General features: G+C 56.8%; 3 protein-coding genes across 4 annotated transcripts; 1 reads left to right on the forward strand and 2 right to left on the reverse strand.

Moving 5' to 3' along the window:
• Window positions 1-221: 221 nt before the first annotated feature.
• On the forward strand, window positions 222-8,986 carry ZNF646 (zinc finger protein 646). The gene is made up of 3 exons (XM_060122953.1): window positions 222-492; window positions 1,653-7,072; window positions 8,392-8,986. The coding sequence occupies exons 2-3, from the start codon at window positions 1,735-1,737 to the stop codon at window positions 8,511-8,513; spliced, it is 5,460 nt and encodes a 1,819-aa protein (XP_059978936.1). The 5' UTR covers window positions 222-492; window positions 1,653-1,734; the 3' UTR covers window positions 8,514-8,986.
• On the reverse strand, window positions 8,913-15,873 carry PRSS53 (serine protease 53). The gene is made up of 10 exons (XM_060122968.1): window positions 14,053-15,873; window positions 13,083-13,103; window positions 12,815-12,977; window positions 12,225-12,487; window positions 11,928-12,082; window positions 11,564-11,783; window positions 10,621-10,771; window positions 10,291-10,535; window positions 10,059-10,204; window positions 8,913-9,828 (listed from the first exon to the last, which is right to left on the reverse strand). The coding sequence occupies exons 1-10, from the start codon at window positions 14,108-14,110 to the stop codon at window positions 9,511-9,513; spliced, it is 1,740 nt and encodes a 579-aa protein (XP_059978951.1). The 5' UTR covers window positions 14,111-15,873; the 3' UTR covers window positions 8,913-9,510.
• A 146-nt stretch (window positions 15,874-16,019) lies between these two features.
• Window positions 16,020-18,228, reverse strand: VKORC1 (vitamin K epoxide reductase complex subunit 1). Of its 2 annotated transcripts, XM_060122986.1 has the most exons (3): window positions 17,904-18,200; window positions 16,962-17,071; window positions 16,020-16,483 (listed from the first exon to the last, which is right to left on the reverse strand). In XM_060122986.1, exons 1-3 carry the CDS (start codon window positions 18,074-18,076, stop codon window positions 16,275-16,277), a joined length of 492 nt encoding a protein of 163 aa, XP_059978969.1. In that variant the 5' UTR covers window positions 18,077-18,200; the 3' UTR covers window positions 16,020-16,274. The 2 variants fall into 2 exon arrangements, with proteins under 2 accessions (XP_059978969.1, XP_059978970.1); XM_060122987.1 differs by lacking the exon at window positions 16,962-17,071 and having other exon boundaries at window positions 17,904-18,228.
• Window positions 18,229-20,939: the final 2,711 nt, after the last annotated feature.

Genomic DNA, 20,939 nt, shown 5'->3' on the forward strand with positions numbered 1-20,939 from the left:
TGTGGCTAAGATTAGTGCAGAACGACACAGCTCTTTGACCTACGTGGGCGGGGTCAGAGTCGCGCGTTAGCCGCTTCTCATCTAGCACCGGAAATGTGTCTGTGTAGAACCGCTGCTTGGAGGCGGGACAGAAGCATTTTTAAGGCGGAAGTTTCGCGGGGAAGCTTTTGCGGCTAGGACACTTCCTGTTTCCTAGTAACAATAGGAAGTGTCCGCGGAGCTGGGGGGTAGACTGCTGGCTCGTGCCAGCTGCGCCCTCTTTCCTCTGCGTCCTTCCTCCTCCCCCTCTCCTTTCCCTCTTTCCCTCCCCTCCCACCGCCCAGGAGCCCTGGCAGAGTGTGCGTGTGTGGGAGCTCGAGAGCCCCTCCACAACCACCCCTTGGGGTGCGCGGCTGCAGTTAGGGTGAGGGTCCCAGTGCGCAGGCGCATTCCCGTTCGCGGTCCCCAACGGACGCACCCGCGGCGGGAACGAGAAGGGGCCACCGGTGTGAGGTAGGGGTCCTAAGAGAAAACTGGTCGAGGAGATGAGTGAGGCAAGAGGACCTTATTGGTGGTTGATTAGGAGAGGCGACTCTTGAGCGAAGGGGCTTTGTGAAGTGAGAATTCTGGGAGCAGGTTCAGTAAGGGGGTTTAGAGTCGGAGATAGGAGTTGTATTTGGGTCCCAAGGGAGTGAACAGTCAGAATCAGAGAAGGCCAAGGTGATGTAGGAGGCATGGGGGCCTGCCATGGAGAGAGCAAGGGCTTTGGAAAGAAGATTGAGTCAAACGGGCTGGCTCGTGTGTAAACTGGGATAACAGAGGCACTGCAGTGTGTTGTGAGGACTAAGTGACATAACGAATATTCTTTACTTAGCACAGTGCCTGACACATGGTAATGCTTAGGTAGCACGTGTTGCTGTTGTCATTAGTATTATGAGAGAAGGTAGAAGAAAAAATGAGAAGGGATGGAGAGGCGTAGGAAAGATAAAGGTTGGGGGTGAAGAGCCAGAAAGGAGATGAAATTTCCAAGATGGAAGATCGTTTGGAATCCAGGGAACCCAAGAGAGTCTTTCAGAAACGTGACTTTGTGACCCTGAAAGGAATAGGGCAGGTGGGGGAGCAAGCCAGCCCTTTCTCTGAAGGGGGCCTCTAACCTCATCTCTCAGGTCCGAGGCTGTCAACTGAAGAAAGAAGCTGCTTTTTCCATGCCTCTAGGCTACTCTGTTTAGCTGAGGGGTGAAGGCGGGAGGATTGGAGTTACCTTATAGAAGGTCCTAGGAGAGGTACAGGTATCCTTTTAAGATGTCGCAGAAGATAGGTTGTTTCAGATTTATAGAGAGCAGAGGGTTAGAGTCAGTAAAGCTTTTGGGATTTGGTCTGAAGACAGAATAATAGATTTGTGATCAGAGGTAGGTTGCATTCCTTTAGACGTCAGTTTCCTTATCTATACCTCCAGAGATGAGTCAGGCCTAGAGGAGCTGCCATGTTTGGGGAGCTTGTATGCAGGGAAGTATTAAATGATGTTGCTTCCAGAATAGATCCAGTAGAGAGCAGGTCTCTGGGCATTGCTGCTTGGGGAACCCATCTGTGCCCTCTGGTGAACTTGTTGCTCATAGAACTAATAGGCAAAGTTAATTCAGGCTTTCCTTCTGACCACTGCCCCCTGTTCCTAGGCCTTGGACCCTCCACCAGAGGAAGATGCTGCTGCCACCTGCCTGCTCTTCCTGAACCTTCAGGTTTCTGCCACACTGCCCCATGGAGGACACGCCCACCTCACTCAGCTGCTCTGACTGTCAGCGCCACTTTCCTAGCCTCCCAGAACTGTCACGGCACCGAGAACTGCTCCATCCATCTTCCAACCAGGACAGTGAGGAGGCCGACGGCATCCCTCGGCCCTACCGCTGTCAGCAGTGTGGGCGGGGCTATCGTCACCCAGGGAGCCTGGTCAACCACCGCCGGACCCACGAGACTGGCCTTTTCCCCTGTACCACCTGTGGCAAGGACTTCACCAATCCCATGGCCCTCAAGAGCCACATGAGGACTCATGCTCCTGAAGGCCGCCGGCGGCGCAGGCCCCCGCGCCCCAAGGAAGCCACTCCATGCCTCCAGGGGGAGAGAGTGTCCACTGACTCCTGGGGCCAGAGGCTTGGCCCTGGGGAAGGCTGGGAAAACCAGAAGAAACATACTGAAGAGACATCTGGCTGTGAATCTGGGCCAGACCCTAGGGCAGCTCTGGACACTTGGGAAGATCCACCCACCAGACAAAGAGAAGGCTGGGAAAGCCAGCCAGATCCTGAGGAGGGCACAGAGGGCTGGGGGCCCACCACCAACTCTGCCAGAGACCCACCGCTCCCCACCCCGGCCAGCAGTCTCCTTAGCAATTTGGAACAGTATTTGGCTGAATCAGTAGTGAATTTCACAGCAGGCCAGGAGCCCACCCAGTCCCCTCCTCCTGAGGAGGAGCGGCGGTACAAGTGCAGTCAGTGTGGCAAGACCTACAAGCATGCCGGGAGCCTCACCAACCACCGCCAGAGCCACACCCTGGGCGTCTACCCTTGTGCCATCTGCTTCAAGGAGTTCTCTAACCTCATGGCTCTGAAGAATCACTCCCGACTCCATGCCCAGTATCGGCCTTACCAGTGTCCCCACTGTCCCCGCGCCTTCCGGCTCCCCCGAGAGCTGCTGGAACACCAGCAATCCCATGAAGGTGAAAGTCAGGAGCAGCTGTGGGAAGAGAAAGGGATGCCCACCACCAATGGGCACACAGACGAGAGCAGCCGGGACCAGCTCCCTGGTACACAGATGCTAAATGGCTCTGGGGAGCTGAGCACCTCTGGGGAGCTGGAAGATAGCAGCCTGGAGGAGTATCGGCCATTCCACTGTGAGGACTGTGGCCGTACCTACCGCCATGCTGGGAGCCTCATCAACCATCGCAAGAGCCACCAGACAGGTGTCTACCCCTGCTCCATCTGTTCCAAGCAGCTGTTCAACGCAGCTGCCCTCAAAAACCACGTGCGGGCTCATCACAGACCCCGGCAAGGAGCCGGAGAGGATGGGCAGCCATCAGTACTGCCAGCTCCCCTGCCGCTGGCTGAGACCACCCACAAAGAGAAGGAGGTCCCCACCGCCACCATGGACCACCGCCCCTATAAGTGCAATGAGTGTGGTCGGGCTTATCGGCACCGGGGGAGCCTGGTGAACCACCGCCATAGCCATCGGACAGGAGAGTACCAGTGCTCACTCTGTCCCCGCAAGTACCCCAACCTCATGGCCCTGCGCAACCACGTGCGGGTACACTGCAAGGCTGCTCGCCGCAGCACAGGCCCAGGGGCCGAGGGTCCCCTCGGCCGCCGCAAGGTGGAGCTCCCAGCTGACCCAGTGGGAGCAGAGGCAGCCCCCTGTTCAGATCAGGGACCTGGGTGCAGACGTGAAGAGGGGGCCACCGATGTCCCGCCAGCAACAGATAGGACCGCGCCACAGATATGTAGCCTGGGTGGCACGCTCTTTGAAGACCCTGAGAGTCTTGAACGTCACGGCTGGAGCCATGGGGAAGGGGAGAACGGCAAGACCGAGACCAGGGTGTCACCTCCTCGGGCGTTTGCCTGCCGAGACTGTGGAAAGAGCTATCGCCACTCGGGCAGCCTCATCAACCACCGGCAGACCCACCAGACGGGAGACTTCAGTTGCGGGGCCTGTGCCAAGCACTTCCACACCGTGGCCGCCATGAAGAACCACATGCGCCGCCACAGTCGGCGGCGGAGCAGGCGGCACCGGAGGCGGGCTGGCAGTGCTGGCGGTGGGCGAGAAGCTGAACTCCCGTCAGGCGGGAGCTGGGCCCCAGAGCTGGTGGAAAACGGTGAGGGCCTGAGCCGTCCCCAAGACCCTTCAAGGCAAAGTCTGAGTGGAGCCGAAGGCAACGTGGAAAGTGATGGGAGCTGTTTGCAGGCTGCAGCTGAAAGGGACAAATGTGGGCTTGAGAGGGATGAGGCCTGTTTCCAGGGTGATAAAGAGAGCAGCGGCACTGAGGAAGGACTGGAAAGGAAGGAGGCCTGTTTCCTTGACAACTTGGACATCCCAGGCGTTGAGGAGAGCAATGGGACTCGCTTCTGTGGTGGCCCCCCTGGGGTGGAGGAAGACCAGAAACCAGCCCCTGGCCAGCCCAGCTCCCCTTCCCACTCTGCCAGAGCCGCTGCTGGCTGGCAGGCTGAGGTCTCCCACACGTGTCCTGACTGTGGGCATTCTTTCCCCCATGCTGCTGGCCTGCTGAGCCACAGGCCCTGCCACCCACCGGGCATCTATCAGTGCTCCCTCTGCCCGAAGGAGTTTGAGTCCCTGCCTGCCTTGCGTAGCCACTTCCAGAGCCATGGGCCCGGGGAGGCAGCCTCCGCACAGCCCTTCCTCTGCTGCCTCTGCGGCATGATCTTCCCTGGGCGGGCTGGCTACAGGCGTCACCGGCGCCAGGCTCATGACTCCTATGGTACGACTGAGGGCTCAGAGGAGGAGGGGGAAGAGGAAGGAGCAGCAGGGGTAGCCTCCACCCATAGCCCCCCACTACAGCTCTCGGAAGCAGAACTGCTGAATCAGCTGCAGCGGGAGGTCGAGGCGCTGGATGGCGCCGGGTATGGGCACATCTGTGGCTGCTGCGGTCAGACCTACGATGACCTGGGAAGCCTGGAGCGTCACCACCAAAGCCAGAGTTCTGGGAACACCAATGGCGAGGTTCCCAGCCTCATTCATCACCCGGGAGAGTCAGGTGATGCCACAGGGATGGCTGCAGATGGCACCTTTGAGGGCACGGTGACCTCTTTTTCTGGGGAGGGTGGAGACACAAAGTCTGGAGAGGGAGTAGGTGCCACGCTTGCAGACAGCCTTTGTATGCCGGGTGGGGAAAGTTCTCTGGAGACCCAGCCCCGCCCCTTCCGCTGCAACCAGTGCGGCAAGACCTATCGCCATGGGGGCAGCCTGGTGAACCACCGCAAGATCCACCAGACCGGAGACTTCATCTGCCCCGTCTGCTCGCGCTGCTACCCCAACCTGGCTGCCTATCGCAACCATCTGAGAAACCACCCGCGCTGCAAAGGCTCTGAGCCCCAGCTGGGGCCCATTCCAGAGGCAGGAGGCAGCGGTGAGCCCCAAGACATGGCAGAGGAGGGCCTCGGGCAGGCAGAGGTGGAGAAGTTCCAGAAGGAACTTAAAGTGGAGCCCCTGGAGGAGGTGGCGAGGGTGAAGGAAGAGGCCTGGGAGGAGACCACTGTGAAGGGGGAAGAAATGGAGCCGAGGTTGGAGACCGCGGAGAAGGGCTGCCAGACTGAAGCCAGCTCTGAGCGGCCCTTCAGCTGCGAGGTGTGTGGCCGGTCCTACAAGCACGCCGGCAGCCTCATCAATCACCGGCAGAGCCACCAGACCGGCCACTTTGGCTGCCAGGCCTGCTCCAAAGGCTTCTCAAACCTCATGTCCCTCAAGAACCACCGGCGCATCCACGCGGATCCCCGACGTTTCCGCTGTGCCGAATGTGGGAAGGCCTTCCGCCTGCGCAAGCAGCTGGCCAGCCACCAGCGGGTCCACATGGAGCGCGGTGGGGCTGGGGGCTCCCGCAAGCTGCCCCGGGAAGATCGGCCCTTTCGCTGTGGGCAGTGTGGGCGGACCTACCGCCATGCCGGCAGCCTCCTGAACCACAGGCGTAGCCACGAGACGGGCCAGTATAGCTGTCCCGCCTGCCCCAAGACCTACTCCAACCGCATGGCCCTGAAGGACCACCAGAGGCTGCACTCGGAGAGCCGGCGGCGCCGAGGTGGGCGGTCCCGGCGGGCAGCTGTGCGCTGCGCCCTCTGCGGCCGGGGCTTCCCTGGCCGGGGATCTCTGGAGCGGCACCTGCGAGAGCATGAGGAGACCAGAGGGGGTCAGGGAGGCCCGAACGGCACTGAGGGCGGTGAGGGGAACCTGGTCGATGACCAGGGACTAGAGGACCGGTGGTGCAGTACTGAGTCGGTACCCCTGCTGGAGGCTGGAGTCATGAGACCAGCGGAGCAGAGTCAGAGCCCCCTCAAGGCAGCAGGTTTAGAAGGCACGGAGCCAATGTCCTGGGGCACGGGGAAAGCAGATGGGTGGCGAGGAGACAGAGGACTGGTGAATCATGATGGAGATTGGGTTCCTGGGGGTCACGTACCGACCAAGCCGGAAGACGAGTCAGGGGACAGTGTCCCCAGGAGTCCTTGCCACCTTGGCAATAGCCAGCCCAATGGACCTAGTCTGATTCCCATGGATAGCTGGGACAATGGAGACAGCAGCCCTCAGCCGCAGCCGGAGAGCCACTCCTTTTCCTGCAGCCCTTGTGGCAAGACCTCCTGCCAGTCGGAAGGGCCCTGGAAACACAACACCCACAAGACAGACCGTCACTATTGCCTGCTCTGCTCCAAGGAGTTCTTGAATCCTGTGGCCACCAAGAGCCAGAGCCACAACCACGTAGCTGCCCAGACCTTTGCCTGCCCTGACTGTGGCAAGGCCTTTCGGTCCCACCAGGAACTCGCCAGCCACCTGCTGACTCATGCCAGGGGCCTCAGTCAGGTGTCGCCCCTGATGGAGGCCAGAGGTCCCAAAGCTGGGGCTGTAGAGGATGAGGTGGATCTCCCTGGTCAAGTCCGGAAGGCCCCATCAGAACCCCCCAGGGCCCCAGGAGAGAATGCCGGGAGAGCTAATGGAGGCCAAGGCGTCAGGTCCGCAGCGGCTGTGGACGAGGAGCGGCCCTTCCGCTGTGCCCAGTGTGGGCGTTCCTACCGCCATGCCGGTAGCCTGCTGAACCACCAGAAGGCCCACACCACTGGACTGTATCCCTGCTCCCTCTGCCCCAAACTTCTACCCAACCTGCTGTCCCTTAAGAACCACGGCAGGACCCACACGGACCCCAAGCGCCACCGCTGCAGCGTCTGTGGCAAGGCCTTCCGGACAGCTGCCCGGCTGGAGGGCCACGGGCGGGTCCACGCACCCCGGGAGGGGCCCTTCACCTGCCCCCACTGTCCCCGCCACTTCCGCCGCCGCATCAGCTTCCTGCAGCACCAGCAGCAGCACCAGGAGGAGTGGACAGTGGCCAGCTCTGGTATGGGGACATGAATGGGCTTGGGCAGAGGATTGGAGGGTCCCAGAGGAGGCGGGCACACAGTAGAGGGTAAAAACTGGCCCCAAGGGGAGCAAGGAGTGAGAGGATCACGTGGATTTCAGGAGGCGGCCAGGGCTGGGATGTAGAGAAAGCTAGTTTGCGCATGCTGCCTTTCGAGTGGCTGAGATCTGAACCCCTGGGGGCTACCTTACCCCAAGGTGAATAGGTAGCCTGGTGGGTTGGGGTAGTCAGGGGTGGTAGGGAGTGGTCAGGGGCAGAGGCAGCTGCCGGAGCTCCTCTGCTGTGCTGGAGCTAGAGAGGAACGGTCTTTTTGTTTTGGGAGGGGAGGTAGCTGGGTGCCACCTGGCTGCTGCATCCGGACACTCCCCTGATCCAGCCAATTAAGTAATGATTTCCAGAGAACAAGATGGTCTAGGTTCTGCTCTTCCCTAGAGTAGGCAAGGAGCCAGGGAAAAAGGAAGGGGGCATGGGAGACGCCCCCAGACTGTGGCTTCCATGCTGACCTGGTCGGGGAACAGGGTCATTAGTTGGCACCCAGCTCCCTGTCCCTGTTTCCCCGAATCTTGTCTCTGCTCCCCCTCCTCTTTACTTGGAAACTAGACCCTTGGCCCTTTCCCACCTCTATTGGCCCACGTTTCTTCTCCTTCCCTTTATTCAACCTTCTTCTCTCTCTGCTGTGCATTTCCTTTTTGGGATCCAACCAAACCACCCTTTCCACCTGCACACCTGCCTTCCCGCCGGCACACCTTTAATTGGAGAACTGAGTCACAGATAATTGATTCTTTGAAACCAGGCCCAGCTATAGCAACAACAGTTATCAGCCCCTATTTCCCTTCCGTCAAGGGGAATCTCCAGGGAAAGACACCTCCGCCCAGCCTTGCTGGAGGACGAGGCTGCAGAGGAATGGGAGAGCCTGTTCCCTCAGCAAGTCCCGGGCTTGCTCTCCACCTCCCCTAGGGATCTGTAGCCCTTCTCCCAGGGCCACTTCCATTTAGTGGCCCCCAAAGTGGGTGTCCCTGAGATGGTGGGCCCCTTGACCAGAGATTGTCAGGGCAAGGAGGGGTGGGTGGTGAGATTCCCCTGAGAGTGCTGATAAGACGGCTTTCAGGATAAGAGTTCTCGTGACCCCAAGGGAATGAGTGAGGAGTTAGTTAACCAGGTCTGGGGAAGTAATTGGGAGTTCTCACACAGGCCTTGGGGGCAGGGGCTGTGGGGAATGGCCTGCAGGGCTAGGGAGAGGGAGCGGTACAAGCTGTGTGGGGTTTGTGCCCTCAGTCGCCTCGTCTTTCTCTCCCCAGGAACCCCAAAGGCACCAGCGGCGGGCAGAGGGGACTTGTCATTGCCCCCTCCACCCACCCCCACGACCCCACTCCTGGACCCTTCACCCCAGTGGCCTGCAGACCTCAGCTTCTCCCTCTGAAATTCAAGTTTCCAAAGATCAGAATACGGGGTAGGGGGAGGGCAGGTTGTAGGGAAAGGCTTGATCTTGTTTTGCTCAGGAGTAGTTTGGGCATCCCCAGCTCTCTTCTCCTCTCCTCCTGCAAAGAGGACCCAGATCTGGCTTCTTTCCCACGGAGGGGGTGAGATGTTCCTCCCGTCCTGTCCTTCAAGGACCTCCTTTCCCCTGCCTTTGTCACCATGCTCTTCCCTGTGACCAGCCCTGCAAGAAACCAGTGCCAGGCTCTGCAGCCAGGCCACCCTCACCAGCCAGATTCCAACACTCGGGAGAGGCAGATTCAGAGAGAGAGCCATGGGTGGGAATGTTGCCTGTGGAAGGGGGGAGCCCTTTACTACAATTTGTAATTTATTTTCTAAAGTCTATTTTGTAACAATTTATTTAAGTTTAAAAAAACAGAAAAATTGCTCCCCCCAAAAAAAGAAATTTTCAAAGTACATGGCTGGTGTGGTTGTATCTGAGGGGATGATGAATAGGGAAAGCTGGGGACGCCTGCGTTGGACCGCAGAGCTGGACGTGGAGGGGGCATCCACAGGGGAGGTCTCCCTGTGCTGCAGAGGGGAGCGGGGGCAGCTGTCGGTCGGGGCAGGCTCCTTCCCAGAGCCCATTGCGCTGTCGGGCCTGCCCCAGTGGGGGACAGGGTCGGGGGGGATGGCAGAGGGGCAGGGGCAGTGACGCAGGAATTGCCTCACTGTGACCGCAGCATCCCACAGCCACCTGTCAACAGCCGGCTGGCTGGCCTGTCAGGGAGAGGAAGGAGGATGGGGCTGGCCTCGTCCTCACAGCTTCCCTCCCTTCCTCCCTTAGAGGAAGAGGAAGGAGGCGCTCCTCAGCCCCCATGACAGATGAGAAAAGTGAGGTCCGAAGAGGCTGAGAGGCGTGCTCTCCCAGTCAAACAATGACAAGAGCCAGAATTTGAATCCAGATGGGTCCGTCCACTGCTCCACTCCACCCAGGGCAGCTAGAGGTGGGTCAGGCCAGACCCTGCCCTGCCCTGCCCCAGGTCGAGAGAGAAGGTGTCTGCGGAGGCAGTGTTGGCACGAGGGCCCAGGGCCACGTACTCTTCGTTAGCGGGGCAGCTTCCAGGCTCGGCCTCAGGCCCTGGCTCCTCAGCAAAGTAGACCCGCCATTCCAGACTGCTGACCCAGTTCTCATAGGTGGGGAGCATTGTAAAGATGGCAGGCCTTGCCGGGCCTTCGCAGGCGTCTCCGAAGCTGTGCAGCCCAGCCAGGAACCATGTGCCCCTCACTTCCTGCACCAGCGGTGCCCCCGACAGGCCCTGTCAGGGGTCAAGGGACACTGGTGACTTCCTCCCCTCCCGAAGCAGCTTCACGGGGCAGAGGGGGCTGAGGCCGGGGCTGGGGGCCTGGCTCTTTGGGAGCCAGTTGGCAGAAGGGCTGAGTTTCGGTGAGAGGTCTGAGGCCAAGCCTGGCAGAAGGTCTGTTCATGAGCGGCAGCACGAGGGGTGCGAGGGGTCCGTGGGGTGCGGACAGGGGGAGTGGGGCTCACCTCACAGCTGGGCGGCTCACCCACAGCACTGGTGCACATCGTCCGTGGCAGAATGGGGGTGCTGTCGCTCCCAAGGGCTGTGTGCAGGCGGCTACAGGCCCTGGACCCCAGGAGGGTCACAGGCACTGTCTGAGGGGAGCTGGTGCCTGCAGGGTGACAGAGAAGACCCAGCTGCTGCCTCGGCCTCTAGGCTAGATGCACAGCTGCTGGTGGCCCTGTCCTACCTACATACCTGCTCCTTGGTGGGCTAGCCCCAGGACCCAGCCGTGTTCCCCATCAGGCAGGTGGTGGTCCGCGTAGGGCAGGCAGAGGGGCCGCAGGCTGGAGCCCAGTGTTACGGGCTGGGCCAGCAGCAGGAGGGCCACGTCATAGCCCCCCTCTGGGTGGCTATACATCCCATGCAGGGTGACTTTCTTCAGGCCCCGCTCCTCTGGTCCGGCCCCCAGGCCTACAGTCCATTCCTCTGGGGTCTGGCGCCTGTGCAGGGGACAGCATTGACAGCACTGGGTGGCACGGCTGCCAGCAAGGGTGGGGGCACAAAGGCAAGGGAGACGGGACTCACCCAATGAAGCAGTGGGCAGCAGTCAGCACCACCTCCTCGGACACCAGGGCTCCGCCACAGGCCAGCTTCCCTCGGTGCTTCAGCCTGGCGTCCCAGGGCCGTGGGGAGGGAGCTTCTGCCTGGGGCCCGTCTCTCCTCAAGGATCCACAGGCTGAAACAGACGGATTACATCATCTGCCTTCCTGCTAAGTGCTCACTGCATGCCAGGCCCCGTGCTAACCACTTCCCATGTGCTATCAACCATCTTCACAATATCCTTTTAAGTTGAATCTTGCTTGCCCTAATTACCGAAGGTAACCAAAGTTCCAGAGGGGTTACGTGACTTTCTAGCTCAGTAACCACAGGCAAATAGCCAACCTGAGATTCAAAATCCAGGGCCTAAGCTTTTAACTCTGATGGTCCAGGATCATGGGAGTGGCCTGCTCATCATTCCCTACCCCGCCTGTCTGCACCCTTCTGGGCTTGGAGTGGCCCCAGAACTCCTGGCTCACCGGTGCTTCTCTTAACATCAAGATGGAGCTTCCGCCTCAGGAATTATTTTGCATGCAGTTTGCATGTTAGTCACTTACTGCCAGAATTAATGCCCCACTGAGCGGGAGCCCTGCCCTCTCCAATCTCATGGAGTTCCTGCTCCGAAACTTGCAGCCTACCCCCAAACCTTCAGCCAGATCCCAGAAATTCCTCATCTTACCTAAACCCCAAATTCATAAAGTTCCAAAGCATCTATGCCTCTTAGCCGTAAATGGAGCTGTTCCCATCCTGGGGGCTGAAAGGGGCCTTGTAAGCCCCCTCATTAGCCCCTGGCAGCGTGTGGATACCCTGTATCAGTTTTCTATTCTGAGCTGAAATTTGTTCCACTGTGGCTTCCACCTGCTGCCCAGAAGTCATGCAGCCCTGAGGGGAGGTCCCCCCACGTCCCGCTCCTGACACTCGCTGTTCATACCTACACAGCTGTCCTCATCACTGATCTCTGGGGTCTCAGCGTCCTGGGCTACAAAGGCTGCCCCCTGAGCTTGAGCCTGGAGCCAGGAGCTGTGAGCAGTCACGTCGGTCAGCAGCACAGGAGTGTCTTCCTGGGCACAGTCTGTTGCAAAACTGATGATCCCAGCTTGAACCCAGTGTCCGTCAGGTTCGCGGCACAGCACGGGGCCCCCGGAATCTCCCTGGAGCCAAGCAGTGTTGTCAAGGACAGACACCTGAGCCCCAGCCCTGGGCGGACACCCTCTACGTGTGTTCCTTCCCACCAGTCCCTGTGGATTGAGTGCCCAGCCCCCTCCTGTTCCCTTCCCTTGTCCTCCCCCTCAGACCTGACAGGGGCCCTGCACCCCGGGCTGGGGACCTCCACACAGCATCTCAGGCAGGGCCGGGCTGGCCAGCAGCCGCTGGTGCAGGCGGTTGTAGAGACAGTTACACGTGGGGCGGCTGATCAGACGCAGGTGTATATTCCGTAGGGCCCTGGGAACTGGTGAAAGAGGGGGGTTGGGGCTGGAGTCTGGGCTCGGAGGAGCAAGGGAGACCGGGAGCGTGGACAGTTGGCAGCTGACGCTGTGTGACCTTGGGCAAGCAGAGTGCCCCTCTGGGCTCCAGCCTGGGTCAGCACTTACCGTCATTGTCCTGATCCCAGCCAGTGGCCCAGCAGTAGGTCCCAAAGGGGAAGCGATGGGCAGGTTGAGGCAAGCAGAGGGGTGTGTGGGCCACGGGGTGGGCGAGCCGTAGCAGGGCCAGGTCCGAGCCCTGGCTATAGTGCTTATAGTCCCTGGGCAGCTGCACAGCCGTCACCCCCACCTCCTCAGCCCCTGGGCTCAGCCCCTCGTGCTTCAGAGAACCCAGGACAACTGACCAGGAGTGCAGTTCCGTGACTGTCGCCCTGGAAGTGGGGGGGACAAGACCCAGGCATTGAGTGCAACGGGGGATGGTGACACCATGGGAGACAGCACAAAGTGGGTGAAAGATGGACAGAAAACCTGTGGCTTTAAGCAAAGTCCATCCTTCTCCCAACTCAGATGTCTCATTTGTAAGGCTTCTACCATGAAGGGCTGTGAAGATTAACTTGATAGTATGTACCCGGCACATGGCATATTTTTAATAAATGGTACTTTGTTACTCTAGGGGCAGGGCTCAGTCTTGAGGGGCTTGGGGACAAATCATTCACCCCCAAAGCCAGAAACCCTGTTTGACCACAGCCGTGACTCACTTTTCTAAGCAGTGGGCCGCAGTGAGGACCCAGCTGTCCGCCACCAGGGACCCGCTGCAGATGTGGGCCCCCTGCCTCCTCACACTGGCCTGCCACGGCCACTCGCCAGGAACAGTGTTGCCCTCCTGAGGTGTGGAGGGGCCAGGGCCACGCTGCCCGCATGCTGTGGAGAGGCGGGGGTCAGGGTGACAGCAGGCCCCTGTCCTGCCCTCACCCCCGGCCCGACCCAGACCCAAGTAAGGCTCAGGCCCCACGGCCCCAGACTTACCATGCTGAGCTGCTTGAAGACCTGGGAAGAGAGAGACACAGGTGAGCCTTGGGGCAGGGAGCCTTACCTGCCCGGCCCAGCCTTGGTGGAGGGGGCAGGTTTGGGGGGATTGGTGTGGGCTGCTGCTATGACTCTGTGGCGACCTCACCGGCCCCTCAGAATTAAAATATTTATATGAGGTCGAGAAACAGCTTGTATTGGAAGCTATTCAGAGTGTACACTCAGTCATTAATTCTTCTGTCTCAGCCGTGCTCAGCACTCCTGGGCCTGAGCGGCAGGGCCTGGGGTTCAGCTTGGGACCAGGCCAAGCCTCCTCCAGGCCGCAGGACCCCCAACTCCTGCCCCAACTGCTGAGTCAGAGAGGCGGCCTGTGCATGTGAAGAGCATTAGCTTAATTGTGCCCTGCGCTGCAGAGGCCTAAGAGGAATAGAGGCCTGTGTCATGTCCAAGTTGGGGAGGGCATCAAGAGATCGAGACTCACCCCGCCCCTGTTCTGACAACTCGGGCTCCGCCATCTTTCCGGAAACCACCAGAGACTCTACCAAAGGGTCCCCTGCCCTGCCTCTTCCCCATCACAGGCACACACAAACACACCCATTGAACATCTGCTCCAGGAGAACCGGGACGTATGTAAAGGCGGGGAGACTGAGGCCACAGAACCCCAGAACTTGCCTAAGGTCATTCTGGAAGTAGAGAGGCAGATGGGGCCACAGGGCGCACACACAGGTATAATGACAGTTCCTGCAGACATACACTATAATCCAGCCCAAGGAAATCATACCCATTTGGACACAGGTGGCCACATACCCCTCCCCAACACACACAGCCAGACACGGTTACGTTGCCACAGGCTGACTGTGGCCTCCCGGGCAGGCACTCTCTCACACACCAAGCTGCAGGGGGCTACTAGGGTAGAGGACAGCCCCCGAACCCCACCATACCGCCTCCCCGGCAAACACGGGTGACTCACCCTCTATGAGAACCACGGCTCCCAGGATGAGCAGCCTCGGTCCCCAGCTCCCCTTCATGCTGCTCCAAGCCACTCTGCCGCCTGTGCTCTGGTTCTCCGAGAAGCCACCTGGATCTCCCTAGCTCCACCCCCAACTTGCTAGGAGTCGGGAGTCATTGCTTTTCCTGGGCTGGAAGGGAGCCAGCAGTTTCCAGCTCTGGGGCTGTGGCTGTGTGACCCTGGGCTGTTCACCGCCTCTCCCTGGGCCTCAGCCTTGGCCACACTGCCTGGGTTCAAATCCCAGTTCCCCCTAACACTTGAGTGACCTTGGACAGTTAGCCCGTTTGTGCCTTGACTGAAAAACTCCAAACTGTTGAGTGTAAAAGTGCTTAGACCGAAGCCTAGCAGAGTAAACTTGCTCCCAAGCGTGGGAGCTGTCCTACTGGAACAGGTGAAGGGCATGGTGGGCAGGCCTTCCCCAGTTCTCACTCTTCATTTCAGCTTCCCTCCCAGGCCTGGGTCCAAAGGGGTTTCATTTATCTTCTCCTAGTTTGATTCAGAGGCAGGGTGTACAGGGCTAGGTGTCAAGGGGCCAGGCTGTCTGCTTCTTGCTGGCTACGAGACTAGCAAATCTCAATGCCTCTCTGCTACCTTCCCGGGAAACAGGGTCACATGGTGCCCACCTTCCTAACAGGTGTTGGAAGACTCAATTAGGAGGGAGGAACACTCAGGATGCATCCTTTTCCTCTTCCTGACTTCTAACTCAGAACAGACCAGACTGTTCAGGGACCCTGACCCCAACCCAGAGGCAGCTGTGGCTCCGGTTAAGAACATAGACACCAGAGCCATATGGCCCTGGTGAATTCAAGTCCTGAGGGCTCCCTAACCCCCTCCCCCAAACTAGCTGTGTGATCTTGGGCAAATTACTTAGCCTCTCTCTCTGAACCTCAATCTCCTCATCAAGATATACAGTCAGCCCTCTGTATCCACAGGTTCCGCATCTGCAGATTCAACCAACTGCAGATCCAAAAAGAAAAAAGAAAAAAAATCCAGAAAGTTCCAAAAAACAAAACTTGAGTTTACTGCTTACCAACAACTAGCTACCTAGCATTCACATTGTATTTACAACTATTTACATTGTATTAAATATTATAAGTAACCTAGAGATGACTTAAAAGTATATCTTAAAGTATATGGGAGGGTGTGTGTAGGTTATATGCAAATACTACGCCATTTTATTTAATTAATTAATTTTTTTTTTTGGCTGCACTGCGCAGCTTGCAGTGGGATCTTAGTTCCCCTGCCAAGAATTGAACCCGGGCCCACGGCAGTGAAAGTTCCAAGTCCTAACCACTGAACGGCCAGGGAATTCCCTATGCCCTTTTATACAAGGGACTTGAGCATTCTCGGATTTTGGTTTGGGGGTGGGTAGGTGAGTCTTGGAACCAATCTCCTGTGGATACCAAGGGATGACTGTAAGAATAATACCTACCTCATACAATTGATATAAGGATTAAAAGAGCTGACATGTCAGGGTCTTAAACAGTGAGTCACATGTGGATAAGTGCTTAGTACATACTGGGAAAAACAAAACAAAAACACAACCTGTACCTGGCCCTCCAGGGCTGCCAAGACTGGCTTGGGGTGGTAGATAAGGCAGCTGGAGGGGTTAGGTTAGACTACAGGAAGAACTTCCCAGCAAGCCTGCATAGAACCAGAAAGGCAGATCTCACATGCTTGGCTGTCCCAGAAGACAAGGCCTGGCTTCTGTGGGTAGGAGGGACAAGCTGCCAGCCCATTTCCTGGGAGTGGGGGCTGATGGCACCCCAGGTCTTGCTGACTCCACATACTGGAGAAGGGACTAACTACCCTTCCCAGCAGGCCCTCCACTCTCGTTCTGACTCACATCTTCCCCTCCCAGAGGAGGAAAGACTGGGAAAGCCCCAACACTAAGGTCCCTGGCAGACAGATGGCTCAGACTTGGCTAATTTATTTAAGGAATTTTATTGCTCTGAACCATCCCTCCTTGGGCAATAGCAGGAACTTTGGAAACCAGTCTTTGGGGACAGAGGCAGAGGCACTAAGCTGAAGGAAACAGTGTGGCATGTTTGGTCCATTGTCCTGTGTGGGAGTATGGCAGGGGCAGGTTGCAGACTCTTCTAAGGATCCAGACGTAGCCTCCTTGGGCAAAGATCACAAGCCAAAGCAGAGCAGATGAGGTCAGCCTGGCTTGGGGTGAGGGCTCAGTGCCCCTTGACCTTGCCCTGGGGTTCCTGGACCTCCCGGAAGCTCAGCACCATCAGGCCCACATTGATGGCATAGGTGGTGATGCAAACAATGCAGAAATCATAGAGCACAAAGAACAGGATCCAGGCCAGGTAGACAGAACCAGCTAGAGACACCAGGGAACTCAACACCAGCAGGACAGATGCCCAGCGGCCCTGTAGGCAACCTGCAAGGCAGAAAAGGGTCAGGCATGGGCTTCAGGCATGGGCTTCAGGACTAGCTACCTCTAGAACACGCCATGACTCCATGGTGCCACCCAGATGGCAGGGGCTACTGGGGAAGAGTCTCTAAAATGAGAGGCTCTGACAGGCTCCGCCAAGGCCTTGGTTCTCCTAACTGTTCAATGATCCCTGGGACCCAAATAGTGAATTTTCCTGCTGAGCTCTACATGAGATGAAAGATAAGCAACCCTTGGTTTTCCCCCAGAAAGGAACTTCTGAGTCTTTTCCAGAAAACTGGGCTCCTATGAAGTCTCTAAGGGCCCTTCTGGCTCTGACAGTAAAGACTCCTTTAGGTTCCCACCTCCCAGGTGCTCAGTGATGAGCAGTTGGCCATCAGATGTCTGGGTCACCAAGATTGCAAGGGATGGGGCTGGGGTGGCCAAGACAGGAAGGGGCCTGTCATGAGAGCGTAGGGCCGCTCACCTAACAACAACTGTAGTGTGTAGAAGATGCAACCGAATATGCTGTTGGATTGATTGAGGACGCTGTCCTTGCCCAGCACGTGTTCCACCAGTCCGAAGCCCCGGCCCCACCTGGTGCAGGGGAGGGCCCAGGTTAGGAGTGTCAACTGAGTGCCATGGGCCTTATCCTGGGAGGGTTATTTCCAAGAAGCCATCTGGGCTGTCCTTCCCCTTCTAGCCCTTCCCCCAACCCCCACATGAGTCCAAGGGTCAATGGCCTCCAGGAACAGCCTTTCTTTGGCCAGGACAGGATTCCATGTCACTGCCCCTATCCTCCCCCATCCCCAGGTCACACCAGGCCATGGCTCCCCGATAGGTCCCCTTTTCATCCTAGACCTTCAATAAGTCTTAACATGGCAAGGTGAGTATAACCCTACCCCTTGCTTTACAGAGTTACCAGAGACTGGGAAACCAGGGCAGAATCTTTCTGCCCTGGATCCCTAAATCTTCAGCGCCCTGGCCACCCTCTCCCCTATTCTGTTTCAGGTCATCCCACTAACCTAGACCCTCAAGCATAGCCAGATCTGGCCACCTTGTCCCCAGGCAAAGCCATCCTTAAGACCATAATCAAAATAAATTAAAAAGACCATAATCAGTCCCTACACTCGACCCCACCTCCCCGTCCTGCCCGGTCACTTATTCCTTGTCATCAGGATTCACGTGCACTCTCCCTCGAATAACCCCAGTCCCCAGCACTATCTGACCCCTCTACTCCACCACACTCCTGTCTCGTACACACCCGTCTCGCCAGGCAACGTCCCCTTCAGCAGTCCGGCTTCGTGCATCCGCTCCCCGGGCACCCCAATCCCAGATTCATCTGGCAACCTGGTCGCCATGCACACCTGGTCCCCATGCACCGCTCCTACGAGCAGCGGGTCCCCCAAGGCTTCACTCGCGCACGCACCTGGAGGAGAAGACGCGCGAACAGCTGATGGCGGTGCCCACGTCGCAGAGCGCGCGGTAATCTCGGTCCCGGGCGCGTGCCGCCTTCACGTGCAGCGCGTAGAGAGAGAGTCCTAAGCCCGCGAGGCAGAGCGCGAGCCGCGCCCACCCAGGGCTCCGCCAGGTATTGCCCATGTCTTCTGGTATCGCCGGAGGCGCCAGCCGGAAGGGAACCAGCCACGGAGCAGGGGCGGGGCCGGATTTGGCCACGCTCTCTCCCGCCCGTCTGGCTGGGTGACTGGTCTGTTGGTCTCACACTCCCTGATCCAATTGGCTGTTCCCAGGATTTGGCAGAAGTGCTGCTTGGGTACGAAAACTGCTGAGGAATGCTGGGACTAGAAAACCGGATTAAGGGACGTGGGTACCTACTGATTTGACGGCCTGCCAGGCATGATGGGAATTGTAGTCGGGGTGGCCGCAATGCCTCAAGGGTAATGGAGTCTCCGGAGTTTTAAAAATTTTATTAATCGGGCTAACAGTATATAGAGTTTACTCTCGCCCAAGCCCTGCTCTAACTTTGGAATATCCATGAACTAGAAACCAGAGGATCGGAGAATCCAGCGAATACTGCGATCCGATCAAGAACCACGCGTTTTCCCTGAAATTACTTTCTCAGACATTATTAGGACTATAACCTCCAATCCGCCTAGTTTGCCCAGCCATTCCCTCCTGCTGCACCAGCGCCTCCTGCTGGCCGATCTCTCTCTCTCCGTCTCTCCCCCACACGCCCAGCTCCATCACCTCCGCCATACCCTTGACAGTACCCTAACCTTTGTTCTATTGTGGCGCCACCTGGCGAAACCTGAGCCCAGATCAACCCAACAGTCCCTCCTTTCCAAGCCTTTGGTGGGCTAACTGAGCTCCCCACTTCACAGACATAGCATCTATTGATGACCCCTCTCACCTATACTTCCCCTTCCTTCCCATTTGCATTGAAACTTTTCCCCTTAGAAGTTGCAACAAATATCCCTTTACAATCAAGTTTTTTGGAAGATTTTACACTCCCAGTCTTTACTTCCTCACCTCTTCCTTGCTGCCCAGCACACCATAAACTAGCTCCTGCCCCCAATACTCCCCTGAAAACTTACGGCTAGTGTCACCAGGATGCTAAATTCAATGCATATTTTTCAGTTCTTATCATGCTTGGCCTCCCAACAGTATTAATCACTGTTGGGCACTCCTTCCTGGGAACTCTTGTCTTCCTCTGACTTCTGTGATATTTCACTCTCCTGATGGCCCCCTTCCTTCTCTGGCTGCTCCTTCTCAGGCCCATTCCTTTTCTTCCAGACAATGTGGCCAGCGGAATAATGGCTCCTAAAGATGTCGGTGTCCTAATTCCTGGGACCTGTGAACATGTTAGTTTACGTAGCAAATGGGAATTAAAGGTTGCAGATGGAATTAAGGCTACTAATCTGCTGATTTTAAAACAGATTATCCTATGGATCCAATGTAATCACAAGGGTCCTTAAAAGTGAAAAAGGGCAGCAGAAGAGATTCAGAGGAAGGTGTGACTATAGAAGAAAATCACAAAGAGATGCAGTGTTGCTGGCTTTGAAGATGGAGAAAGGGTGTCATGAGCTAACGAATGTGGGTGGCCTGTAGTAGCAAGAAAAGTTGAAGAAATGGATTCTCCCCTAGAGCCTCCAGAGAGATTTTTTTTTTTTTTGGCCCAGCCATGTGGCTTGCAGGATCTTAGTTCCCTGACTAGGGATCGAACCTGCGACCCCTACATTTGAAGGGTGTAGTCTTAACCACTGGACCACCAGGGAAGTCAAAATTCATGTTGTTTTGAGTCACTAAGTTTGTGGTAGTTTGTTATAGAAACAATAGGAAACTAATACAGAGGACTAAGACTTAGACCAGTTTCTCACTTCTTTCCACAGTTTTCTGGAGTGTTCCTATATCCATGACTGACTTCCCCCTGAATGAGTCATCTAAGAGGGAGCAAGGTGGAAACCACAGTATCTTTATGACTTAGCCTTGAAAGTCTCATATTGTCATTTATCCTATTCTGTCAGGTCAGCCCTGTTCAATGTGGGAAGAGACTACAGAGGGATATAAATACCGGGAGGTGGGAATCATCGAGGATTCACACAAATCACCACAAAAATAATGACTTAAGAGAAAAACAATCATTTTATTTTCTCTCAGTTTTTAGGGGTTAGGCATCCAGTACGAGAATTTTGGCTGGGTAGTTCTGGCTCACATAACTGTGGTCAGATGCTGGCTAACGCTGGAACGATGGGAGGCTGATAACCTGGCCTCTCTCTCTCTTCTTGCAGTCTCAGGGGCTATTCGTGATTCCCTGTAGCCTCTCCGTAGGCACTACTTTGGGCTTCCTCACAGCATGGCAGACTCCAGGCTACAATAGCCAGTTTCCAAAGTTGTCTTCAATGATTTCCACCTCCTGGGATTCATAACATTGTGTACTTTCTTCCCACACGAAATAGGGCTGATCTGACCCAGTAGGATAATACAGAAATGATGGTTTGTGACTTTGGCGGCTAAGTCATTAGGATATTGTGGCTTCCATTTTGCTCTCTCTTAGATCACTAACTCTGGGTGAAGCCAGTTGCCATGTTATGAGGACACTCAAGCAGCCCTAAGGAGAGGTCCACTTAGTGAGAAACTGAGGCTTCCTGTCAACAACCAGCACTAACTTGCTAGGCATGTGAGAGAGCCACCCTGGAAGTGGATTCTCTAGCATCAGTCAAGACTTCATGTGACTGTAGTTTTAGGCAACATGTTTTTGTTTTGTTTTGTTTTGTTTTGGTGGCACCGTGCAGCTTATGGGATTTTAGTTCCTTGACTAGGGATCGAACCCAGGCCCTTGCAGTGAAAGCGAAGAGTCTGAACCACTGGACCATAGGGCAACATCTTGACTGCAACCTCATAAGCAACCCTGAACCAGAACCACCAGCTCAGCTGCTCCCAAATTCCCAACCCAAAGAAACTGTGTGAGATAATAAACGTTTATTGTTTTGAGCTGCTATATTTT

This window comes from Lagenorhynchus albirostris, chromosome 15, assembly GCF_949774975.1.
Source record: "Lagenorhynchus albirostris chromosome 15, mLagAlb1.1, whole genome shotgun sequence".
Classification (NCBI taxonomy): domain Eukaryota; kingdom Metazoa; phylum Chordata; class Mammalia; order Artiodactyla; family Delphinidae; genus Lagenorhynchus; species Lagenorhynchus albirostris.